Genomic DNA, 12,957 nt, shown 5'->3' on the forward strand with positions numbered 1-12,957 from the left:
TTGCTCTGGTCTAGCACAATTGTTTTCACATTCCTATTTTCCAGGGGCAGACTTGGCAACTGAGGTACCTGAAGGGGGTCTGCAGTCTCTTGCTGAGATTGATCAAGAGGTCCTCTGACAAGAGACTGGAAGTTATAAATATGCATCAATTCAAACTGAGCAGAGTTGCTCTAGGAGACTGATCAAGCGAAGAAAACCCTGCCTTCATTAACACGGACAGTTTCCCAACGGGAGGGTTATTGAGTGTAGGGTGTTTCTTGTCTTGCCAATGATGTGTACTCCCTGCTGTTTTATGAAAAGAGCAGTGCTGTTCCACAATTATCTGATACATCAGTATACATCACTATGTCTATCCCAAAAAGGTAAACTGCAGACTATGAGAGGAACATATCTGGCTGTAAACATGCTGGGAAGGCAGAAGCATCCATTATGAGGACAGCATCAGTTCCAGGGCTTAGCCAATTTATTTTATGGTATCTTCTGCTCAGGTCTCTATAGAAACATCTGCCAAAAGTCTCCAAAGCCAGAGAAAGAGCCTGACTCCATTTGTTGTGACTGAATACACAGCAAAAAAGAGTCTTCAGTTCACCTGGAGGATTTCTGTGCTACCCCTAGTGAAAGGTAAAGGTGCTGTTCTGTAAATTTCTGAATTAAATTAGAGATCTACAGGCGTGTTCAGTATAGCCAAGCAAAGACAGTAAAATCAAAAGGAAATTAAACTAGAGATTGATAATGACATACTTTTATGGACATAAAAGAAGCCAATGAGAAAAATAAAGTCTAAGCGATTACTAGGAAAATTTGTTTACAGATGATACAGACATTGCTAAAAATGTAAATTTAATCTCTGTCTCAGCAATTGCAAAGGTCGCTAAAAAGGCAACTATTTAGCACTACTTATCTGTTGAAGCAGGCAAGAAAAGGACACAGAGCATGTCCTAGATCTCTGCTGAGGTTGCTGCTACTGTAGATGTTCAGGGTGCAAGGCAATGCTAGTAATTACTTCTGACAGCACAGATTACATCTTTCACTGACATCCACAACAAATACGCATCTTTGGATTAAAAGTTAGATGGCTGAAACATTTCAGCACATCTGCACCCTAAAATCTAAAAAAACACTTGGGAAAAAGGAGGAGGAGAGCAGAAGGCAGACTAGGAAATAACCAAGTCCAGTGAGTCACTGCAAAGCACTAGCAGCAATGAGAAATTCACTCATGACTACCAGCAGAAGGACTGACAAAAGTACACTGAGATCTAGCAGAGGAGACAAGTCTGGCGTATACAACACAGCAACCAGTTACTGGAGAAAGAGGTTATCACTTCCTGAATAGAAGACAACTGCCAAGACAGTTTTTCATTTTCATTTCATCTGTGTTAGGTAAACTTTACTGGCAATATCCAGCCCCTGCAATAAACCCTGTGCCCTCGAAGTCACATTTTTGACACGTGACTTCATGGCACGACTACCATCCATAACTGATATTCTAAAGATAATATCTAATTACAGTTACCAGATACCTGAGCTTCACCTCTCAGTAGTAACCACAAAACTGGGTCTACACTTGCCACACAGAATAGAAGCATCCAGAAACAATTTTCAACACACACATATATATATAACACTACAAAAAGCATTATATTACTATCATTGTTACAAAACTATGGAATTATATTTTCCTTATGTATTAGATTTTTCTAATGATCATCCAATCTATTCCATTAAAAATGTTACATGGCAGTCAACATTAAGATAATACCAACTTCCACTTCCCTTATATGTTAAGGGTTACCCACATTTAAAATTTTAAGCGGTGATATATACAACTGCTGTTTGTCTTTTATTAGACACATAGACATGCACAAAGCCTAAAATTTTATATTCACCAAAATGCTTTCCAGGAACATGACTAGAAAAGTTAGGAAAAAATGGGGAGAAGAAAAGCAGAAACAGAAGTTTGAATTTTTTTTTTTCCGAATTTAAAGTATTTCTGATAGATTTAGCAGGAAAATGGAAAAAAAAACCCACCCAACAACCACAGCAATCCCAAATAACTTCAAAAAAGCTATGGCAAAAATCGTTTGTGAATAAAAGAGTGACAGCAGTTGGTATAACTGACCTGTGGCTGGCTAACTCTTGGACAGAAATCCCTCAAGCACAGTTAACCTCCTCACTTAATAAGCTTGACATCAGGCCTCAACCAAGCAAATTGCTATCTGCAAACAGACTCCATATCTGAATGGAATTGCTGATGTTGTCTGCTCAATTGCAGTTCCCCTTACTAATGCAAGGACAAGGTATTTTTCTATGGTTTCACTTGCAGGCTTCAGACATAACAGTGACTTCACTTTCACTGGAAAACCTTAATCGTAGTATTGGAGCATAAAAGTGATACTGCTTTTATTAGAATAGTTTACTTTGCATTAATGTGTCATACGCATATGGTTTCTTGCATGTATTTTAATGACTTTATGCATGTCTTTATCTTTAATAAACAGAATTTAAATAAGTGAACTCATTAGCATTACGTTATCAGGAGAGAAATGGATGGGGAGAAGTTACATGAGAAAAGATAGTCCTGTCTTGAATCATTGAAGTCTTCTACATATATTGTTTATCTAAGCAGTCTTGGCTGGGGAGGGAGACAATTTTAAAAACAAGAAAGTTTTACAATATCCCAACTCTTCCTAGTGTCACTTATGCCTGTTTTACATTTTCATTCAATGGACTCAGCTGAACATTTTGCATCAGCTGATGCTTGCTGCATCATTTGAGAGCCCTGTTAATGTTCTGAGGCTTCTCTAGAAATAAATAGGTAATTTTTGGTGAGTAGACTAGAAGTACAACTTATGAATCCCTGTAGCTTATCTTCCCCATAATTTACCACTTTTTTGATTACTGATATTGTATCAGATATCTTTTAATTCAGTTCTTTTAAAATTTGCTTAGCTTCAAAAAATTAAAGTTTAACCTGTCACTTTAGGAGTTATTCTCTCTTTATATGAATTGGGATTTGGGGACTTAGATACCATACAAAACATTCTAAAACAACAGGAGGTTTCATAACTAGAACAACTGCTATGCCTCAAATAAAGATATTTTCAAAGCTTTTCATTGACATAAAATTACCAAAAAATATTACTATTTATAACTTTCAGTGTGATCAGTTCTCAATTTTCAAGGATTTCTATCCAAAACTTTCCATATTTGATTGATGGACAATCTGAATTTCTTTCTCAGGTAACACAATTATTACCCTCTACTCAGCGCTAGTGAGACCGCATCTGGCTGTGTCCAGATCTGAGCTCCCCAATACAAGAGAGACATGGATGTACTGGAGCGAGTCCAGCAAAGGGCCACAAAAATGATTAAGGGATTGAAGCATCTCATACAAAGAAAGGCTGAGAGAGCTGGGACTGATAGGATAAGGCTCAGGAGGATCTTATCTGTGTGTATAAATACCTGATGGGGAGTGTAAAGAAGCCAGAGCTAGATGCTTCTCAGTGGTGCCCAGTGACAGGACAAGAGGCAATGGGCACAAACTAAAATATAGGAAATTCCCCTTAAACACAAGAAAAAACTTGTTTATGGTGAGGGTGGTCAAACACTGGAACAGGTTGCCCAGAGAAGTTGTGGAGTCTCTAGCCTGGGAGATATTCAGAACCAAACTGGGCATGGCCCTGAACAACCTGCTCTAGTTGACCCTGCTCTGAGCAGGGAGGTTGGACTAGATCTCCAGAGGCCCCTTCCAACCTCAACTATTCTGTGATTCTGTAATCATTTTAATTCTTACATTTTTTCCTTTAACAAAATGCAAAAATTTTAATCTTTCCCTGCTTTAGTGTACTTAGTTTGCTAGTCTCTAAGTCTAAAATGATAAGTAGTCCAATAAAGGACTGCAACTCATTAAAACCCTGATTCAGGGACAAGACATTCCAGTGGTTAAGACACTGATATTAGAGTAGCAGCAAGCCAGGCTAAATTCATTGTTTTCTGTTTGATTTTCGGGAAGTCATTTAATTTATTTGGGGCAGTGCTCCCTTAACAAAACGGGAATAGTAGCATTTCCCCCATCTTATCGTCAGTCACATCTTGAATCTTTTTATGGTGCATATATTTCAGAAATGATTCAGGAAGGTGATGCTCTCCCTTTCAGGGTCACACTGAAAAATCAGCATGGCACAATGGAAAGCATTACATGGTTACTCTGTAGTTTGTATCGATTTCACTAATTACACAATCTATTGGAACTTACCAGAATTATGGATCAGCTTCTACTTAAGATTAGCTTTTACTGAGAGAAACTATCATGAAACAAAAGACCTTGATCACAGTAGTGAAAGAGCACTCATGTTAATGTTTGTTTTATTAACAAAAGCTAGCTTTTTGTTGAAAAGCTAACTAAGCAGAATAAATAAGAGCCTTGCAAAGAAAGAAGAAACTATATAAACAACTGGTATTCTGTTATTGACAAGGCTCATTATCAGAGCAGGTAAGAGAGGAGATAGGAATCACATTTGGGGCTGTTTCTTCCCCCCCCAAAATGCCAGTCTAAATGCACAAGACGTTCAAAAACATTTTATTTTACCACCTGAATCTGATTAGCTTCTGTACTACTCCCTCTTAGAAGTTCCCACTTTTACAGGAATTGACTGGAAATAAGTAGCACTGTAATTTAAATCCCTTACTTTGTTACTATGTTACTAAGTTACTATGACATTATTGCTATGACTTATCCACCTTTTCATTCTGTGTCCCAGCAAAACTCCTACAAATCTTTATTCAGAAAGATGAGATAGTGATATTCTTGAAATACTAAGACTGATAGATGTAGAGTCATTTGGCTACACGTTTTGTGACTTTATAGTTATCAATTACATATTTATGCTATGCTATGTTATGTTTAGGCTTTTATGGAATGCTTATACTAAGCCTTCCCTAATTCAGGTCATTAGGCCCAATGACTTGGTACATGAATTAAAGTGCTAATGGGAAGAATGTGACCAGAGAATAGGACCATCTTCTCCTGGGAGGAAGGACAATGTAGGATGATAGGACTTGAATTCCTTCAATTCACTCAGAAAGTATTTTTTACTTGTAGCCAGCTTTATTTTGCCCTTTATAAAAGTTTGGCCACAATCCCCCATTTGCCTTAGTGTTGCCACTTCCTTAAAAACTGGCACTATAAGGCATGAAAAGAAGTGGTAATGTGGAATGAGAATGGCAATCAATCATAAAAGCATGGGCATATATAACTATGCATGTGCGTGAGTATATAAGTTTAGGATTGGTAAATAAAACAAACATTGGGCTCCTCACTCAACTTGCTAGTTAACATGGTTCCTAAAACATCCATACAGTGCTTTGTCCCTTTACAAGATCTTTATCAGGTTCTGTAAATAAAAATGTTTCAAGACTGGGAAATATATACTCAGTGATGCTTATTCTTTATTCCTGGTGAAGGAGAACGGCATCGTTAGTTAGAGTGACCCTTCTTAACACAGCCTTTTTCCAATACCGATAATTGCAATCAAGTTGTTTTGAGGAGGGGAGGTACATTTTTGAAGAAGGCATTAACAAACTTGTTAAGTGATACCAACACACTGCCACTGGCTCCAAATTTGTGCTGGAATATCAGGAAGCATATTCTATACCTTTTGTTTTTTTAAACAAGCAAAATGGTTTCTATATGTTTAAGTTTTCCTATCACTTTAGTCTAGTTCCCAGCTCTCATGTATATCTCCACCTGGCTGCAATTCCTTATCTTAGGAATGAACTTTACCTCCTTAATATATTCCTTTGGGATATTATTCTCTACTCCTTCCAAATCAAGAAGGACCTATAATAGCAGAATGTCTTTTGAGTAAAAGAACATACTCAAGTGCTGCTCACATATAACAGTAATATTGTTTCAAAAAGTGGGGACACCCTGAATGGGCAGGTCCTCAATCAAACATTATTCTCTGTAGATACAGTTTCTATACTAAACTGACTACAACTGATGTCAAGGCTACTGCACTATTTGAAACTTATAATTAATGTTTCTTTGCAAAAAAATCCATAGAATACAGCTTGTAGCATTAATATATATGATTAAACAGAATCCAGGTCAAGCACATGGCATACTCCTAGTTTCCACTCATGAAAAATTCCATGGAGATCTAATTATTTTACCTGAGCAAAGGAGCCTTCAGGAACAACTTCAAAATATAGTTAAATCAAGATTTTAAAGCATAATTAAATAAGAAAAACAGAGAAGCTGGGGGTGGAGGGAGTGTTGGTCCTATTGAAAAGGCCATAGATACCCTGCAAAGCACCAAAATAACACAAAACCAATACTTTCAGGAATTTCATACCAATGCCAAGAAACAGAATGAACTCATTGTGACTAATACATTAAAAAACTGAAAATAAATTCTAACAGATTAAAGAGATCTTGTAGCAAGTGAAAGGTATAGTTAAACCATTCCAAACCTAATCAAGCTTAAGAGTAGGGCAGTCTTTCCCCATTATTAAGAAGAATGTAGGCTGGATAAGTAGACTGGGAAACCTATAAATTATGGCCAGTATCAGTAAGTACAACATTGTTTAAAAATATGTTTTTAATTAAAAATAAAAAGACAGCCATTTTTACTGAAGCAATTTCCTGCACATTTTGAAGTTTGGTCTTCTATGGTCTCCCACACACATACATTTCCAACAAAACATTACTAAACTATGGTAAAACCGGAATACATTTCTAAATGCAAAATCAAATCCATGTTTTACATGTTTACATTCCGAGGTGGAAACATAAAAATATTTTTAATCCTTGATCACTTAATCCTGTGCTTTGGGGTCAGGAAACACCAGTCACCCCTTGCCAAGCTGCAGTCCAGCTATATATGAATATTGTTGTTTGACAAGGGTAAAGCAAGCAACAGAAAAATTGCACATTACTTTCAGTCTTCAGCTAGGCTTTTAAAACACATAGCAAAATATGTTGCCATGGAAATGTTCTATAAAAACATCTAGAATCTGCTAAGATGGAGCTGAATATCGTTTGTGAAAATAAACTTTTCCTACAATTTCAAATATAATTGCTGTATGCTGCATTCAAGGGAAGCAAAATAGAACACTTTTCAGTGGTTATTATCTAGCATTTATAAAAATAACTAAAGTGATAACAGTATCTCCAATTCCATTTTTTACTCCATACATGAAATTAGGCCACTATCTTCCTATTTAAAATACCCATACACTTGCTTTCACTTACATAGCCTGACTCTTCTATCCATCCCCAGAATACATCAGATCCCAAAGTATCAGCCTTTCAATAAAGTTGACAATAGTTAAAAACCAAAAAGATGAGGGATACTTCAATAAAATGAATTTGCTTTTAAACAAACAGCATTCTGAATATTTAAGGTATTAATCTTCTCTTTTACAACCCATTAGTATTAGTGTCACTGAGTGTAATAATTAAAAAGGGGAGAGTTACCCTTGCCAAACTTTTGCTGTTATGTTCAGTGAGCTATTTTTAAAACTGATTTGAAATGAAACAAAAAAAAAAAAAATCCACTACTGCAAAATGAAGCAAGATCTGTGCCTGCAGAATAGCTCTGTCTTGTTACACAATGTGATATGTTGTTTTAAATAACCTGCCACTTTAGGTAAACAGTTGCTTTGTATTGTGTTTCATAAGACAAATAAACACATTCACACAATAGTATTAATTGTGTCAAATAAATACAAAGCAAAATAAAATGCAATACTATCTTCTTGTTCTTTATCATTATATTTTACAGCAAAGGCATAACCTTTTGCTATGATTTAGTTAAAAGAAATTATACTCACAATAAAAACAGATTGAAAATATATATAGAATAACCTTACATTGTTCAAACAGAAATTAACAACAAATTAAATTTCCAAGGTATACACTGCTCTGCTTATGTAAACAGTCTACCCCATATATCCTGTAGCAAATCCAACATGAAGCAATTACACAGACAAAGAGATTGTAAATGACCTAAAACTGCAAAACAAACCCTTGTGTTAGAAATATTAGTATAAGCTATGAGGTCATACCTGATGACTTAGAGACTGTAATGTCTCACCGGTTCCAAGCTGCATAACCTTTCTATTTCCAGAAACCCCCAAAAACTGCATTTCCTGTCTTACAAAAGTGTATCACAGACCCATCTATCTTTCAGAATCCTCTGGGCTAGTGAAGAAAGCATTAACAGCCATTCTGTCCATCAGTAACTGCTGAAGTCATTACCCTCAAGATATCAGATCTTAAACATAGTTTCCTCCGTGCGATTACAGACATCCAATAGTCAAGGAGGCTGACACAGCTATATCACTGATGCTGCTAATGCCATCTGAAAACAGTAAGCTTACTGCTTAAAGCAATCCTGCATCATCCAAACAGAACAAGCCACATCCTTCAAGTCCTCACTTGCGTTTTGATAAAACCTAACACTGCCATTATAGATTTTGTTTTTAGCTCTGGTCAGCTAAAGGAGAAATTAGACATTATGCAACCAGCTTTGCATTAACAAAAGAAAAACAGCAGATGAAGTGACATATCGAGGTTATCAAATTTTGCTTGCATGACCACTCCTCAACAAGCAATATCACCATTCAGAAGAAGCATCGCAGTGTGATCCAAAGGAAAATTACCGGAAAGAAATAATAAACAATCCACAAGCAGCAAGGCATTTAAACACCTCTGTGCTACTGAAACAGCTATTTTATGCAGCCTTATGAATCTTAGTCCCTGTTAAATTAAAAACATTGCTTGCCTAAGTGTTTTTGGTGTTTATTTTCAAGAAACTGCTCGATCACTGCATTGTTTCCATTACTCCTTGCTAGCAGCCAGAAAACAGCATGCCTTGAAAATGTGCCAGTATTATGACAGTAAAAATGTGTTTTGATATCAAACAAAACAATCACGCATGATTTTTTTTCAGATATTAGAGACCTTTCCAGCTAACAAATGTACAGTATCCTCCTTAGTAATTTTTAAACAATTAAAATTACAAAGTAATAAACGGGCTTTTTATTAAAAACCATATTTGATGCAAGTGTAACATGGGATCAATGATTATAAATCAGCTGCTCCTGGATTAATACTAAAATGGGAACTGGTCTAGCAACAAACTCATGCAGACAAAAAATCATTTCTCAGAATTAAGAGGAACTAGTGCAACCGACAAACCTCCAAAGTTGTTATTTCATAACTTCCCTGAATCCTAGAGCCACATAAAAATTACTCACGTTGATACAGTGAGAAAGTCCTACTGGAACACTCAGTCCATCTCCCTAAACACACAGGAGGGGATCCGCAACACATTTTTTATTATATTGCTACTGGTTGAATTTTGTTTACAAACAAAACTTGGAAAAAAAAATCCCTAATGTAACTATATTTACTCAAATAGCTTGCATTTTACTCAAATGAATTTGGATATCCTTCTTTACTTTGAAATATAAGCAGAAGCTGAAACTAGAAGTTAATGGTTCTAAATTAATTCACCCAGATCCCATTTTGTTAGTTTAACATTATTATTATACAGTTGCAGTAATTGCTCTTGAGTAACTTACAGTTAATCAAGTTTGGCTTATAGTCATTCACATTATGACACTGAAAATAGTGAACTGGTATCTCCATGAATACTACATACAGGCACAGCTTGTTTTATTGCGCTTCACAGATATTGCATTTTTTACAAATTGAAGGTTTGTAGCAACCCTATATCGAGCAAGTCTATCGGCACCATTTTTCCAACAGCATCTGCTCACTTCATGTCTCTGTGTCACATTTTGGTAATTCTCACAATATTATAAACTTTTTCACTATTATATCTGTTATGGTGATCTTTGATGTTACTATTGTAATTGTTTTGGGGTGGCACGAACCGCGTCCCTATAAGACGGCAAACTTAATCGATAAACATTGTGTGTGTTCTGACTGCTCCACCGACCGGCCGTTCTCCCATCTCTCTCCCTCTCCTCGGGCTTCCCTATTCCCTGGGACACAGCAGTATTGAAATTAGGGCAATTAATAACCCTACAGTGGCCTCTAAGTGTTCAAGTGAAAGGAAGAGTTGCACGTCTCTCACTCGAAATCAAAAGCTAGAAATGATGAAGCTTTGTGAGGAAGGCCTGTTGAAAGCCGAGATAGGCCGAAAGCCAGGCAAGTAGCTAGGAAGTAACTGCAGATGTGGTGGAAATAGCAGGAGAACTAGAATTAGAAGTGGAGCCTAAAGATGTGACTGAATTGCTGCAATCTCATGATAAAACTTTAATGGATGAGGAGTTGCTTCTTATGGATGAGCAGAGTGGTTTCTTGAAATGGAATCTGCTCCTGGGGAAGATGCTGTGAACATTGTTGAAATGACAACAAAACATTTAAAATACTACAGAAACTTAGCTGATAAAACAGCGGCAGCATTCGAGAGGATTGACTCTAATTTTGAAAGAAGTTCTATTGTGGGTAAAATGCTATCAAACAGCATCGCATGCTACAGAGAAATCCTTTGTGAAAGGAAGAGTCAATCAATGCAGCAAGCTTCATTGCCGTCTTGTTTTAAGAAATTGCCACAGCCACCCCAGCCTTCAGCAACCACCACCCTGATCAGTCAGCAGCCATCAACATCGAGGCAAGACCCTCCATCAGCAAAAAGGTTATGACTCGCTGAAGGCTCAGATGATGGTTAGCATTTTTTTTAACAATAAAGTATTTTTTAATTAAGGTATGTACATTGTTTTTTTAGACATAATGCTATTGCACACTTGATAGACTACAGTATAGTGTAAACATAACTTTTATATGCACCGGGAAACCAAAAAAATTTGTGTGACTCACTTCATCGCGATATTCGACTTATTGTGGTAGTCTGGAACCAAACCCACAATATCTCCAAGGTATGCCTGTATATCCCTTTAGAGGAAGAAACTGCTATGAATTTTAATTTTTTCATCATATAGGCTGTGCTATTGCCTCAACAGAAGGACACTTCATCTATGGTGAAAGGTAACTGAACTAGCCACAGATTCCTACAGGGTCTCTGGTGATGTTTGCCTTGGTATGCAAAACTCCTGGCTGCTGTAGCCATCTTCAGCAACAGATGCTAATTAGTGAAGCCCTAGGAGGCTCTGAAGTGCACTAGGGAAACAGACCAGGCCAGACTTGACACTGCTTTTTTTTATTCTCTGAGAGAATACACCTAGAGGCATAACAACCCTGATACTGTCTTTTTAATGCTGATGATGGTGGCAGTCAGGGTGCCACTTCAATCATTGTGGATATTCTTGAAAGCTGCCACTTTCAAATTTCTTCCAGAATAATTCATGAATTCTCTTCCAATTGAAATCATTTTCTAAATCCATGTGCACAGGATATAAAAACATATACACAAGGAGACAAATGATCCTTCTGAAAAATAGACAAGAGTGACTCAGCAATAAAAGAAGAGAAAAATAGTTTGCCCCAGATCAGCATAAATTAGGAATATCTCCCAAGGTAATATTTTTATTTCCAAAGGTAATTTTAAAAAAGTTATAATACAGCATTACTAAATCATTTACTCCTATGCACTCACTTCTGCAACACTATATTCTGACTAGTAGCGGCTTGCCCATATGTAAGGGAGCAAAATCTTGTCTCTGTAGACTGCTGACCACCTCTGTAAATCTCCACAAGCCACCCTCCAAAATACGGAGGTAAGCAAGATGGTAAGTGAAAGATGTAAAAGAACGTGGCTAAATAATATTTATGAAAGACGACTTGGCAACATACACTGTTTACATAAGCTTTCCCTGTGCAGATCTTTTATTACATGATGAGGCTTAGACTAGCAATAGATTTACATCCCCATTTGGAAGAATGAAAAACGCACAGGTAGGAGCTGTAACCACAGATGTCAGAAACATCATGTAGAGTTTCTGTTCACAAGGAGTGTATTATCTCTCCCCCAGCTGGACATTTGAAGAATTCAGAAGCTAACAAGAGATAGAAGAATACTTTTCTGAGTTAGGTTAAGATCTCAGCACAAACTATAAAGGCATTCAGAAGCATATAATATTTCTTTTGGAGTATTATTCCAGATAATAGCATGTATTCCCAAAAGTTATTCTACTCTTTCTTCATGCCAATTTATTTACTATTTTGCAAAAAGTGAAATTTTTAACATTTTATTAGCAATGTTAAAATACAGAGAGGTATAAATACAGGACCATTTTATAAAGTATAGATATTTATTCTGAGAGATGTTAAAGAAAAAAGTTGATAGTCCATTCCCTTTGGAATATCAACACATATCATTTTATACCACACAAAACTCTTACTCACAATATATAGTTTGCTTTTGTTCCATTTTTCTTCACAGAGAAAAGAAAAAAAAATTTAATAAAATTCAGAGTTCCTATGGATTATGATAGGTGGAATGATGGTCACTTTGAATTTAACACAAATCAACTTCACACCAACAAGACCTGACATAACTGGTGAGTGAGCAAGGACCAGAAGGTCTGTTACTCAATGTTTTTAAGTACATTTGTGTTTGCTAGTGCTGATAAGAGAAGATATGAGATCAGTGAAAGGTACTGAAGACTGTATGAATGAGCTAGGATTCTGCAGTGTTATACCAAAAGAGCTGGAAGAACAATACTACCACATATTCTTCACAGACATTTTTGGAAATACATTTGCTAAGTATATTTACCAATGACCAAAGCATAAGTAGGTGGCATGAGCAATGCCTGAAATCACAGTACTGGGATTTTCAAAATTTTTCTGATGACAATATCGAGAGGCACTACAAAACTAAGAGAAATGGAACATCAAACAGGAAGAGCTGGAACTACCCTTCGGACCTAAGAATAAAACAGAGATGAAATTTAATAATGCAAAGTTCAGCTACATGAACTTACAGACCAATAAGTTTCTGCTATAAATTGAGAGCTCAA

At 36.4% G+C, this 12,957-nt stretch overlaps 1 protein-coding gene across 1 annotated transcript in view; it reads right to left on the bottom strand.

Annotated features, from left to right (window-relative positions):
- SLC4A10 (solute carrier family 4 member 10) overlaps positions 1 to 8,151 on the bottom strand; it is a 124,725-nt gene extending 116,574 nt beyond the window's left edge. Inside the window, exon 1 of the mRNA XM_067298548.1 lies at positions 8,071 to 8,151. Coding sequence (XP_067154649.1) covers positions 8,071 to 8,151 — 81 coding nt within the window. The remainder of the gene's footprint in view (positions 1 to 8,070) is intronic.
- Positions 8,152 to 12,957: the final 4,806 nt, after the last annotated feature.

This window comes from Apteryx mantelli, chromosome 6 (assembly GCF_036417845.1).
Source record: "Apteryx mantelli isolate bAptMan1 chromosome 6, bAptMan1.hap1, whole genome shotgun sequence".
NCBI lineage: Eukaryota > Metazoa > Chordata > Aves > Apterygiformes > Apterygidae > Apteryx > Apteryx mantelli.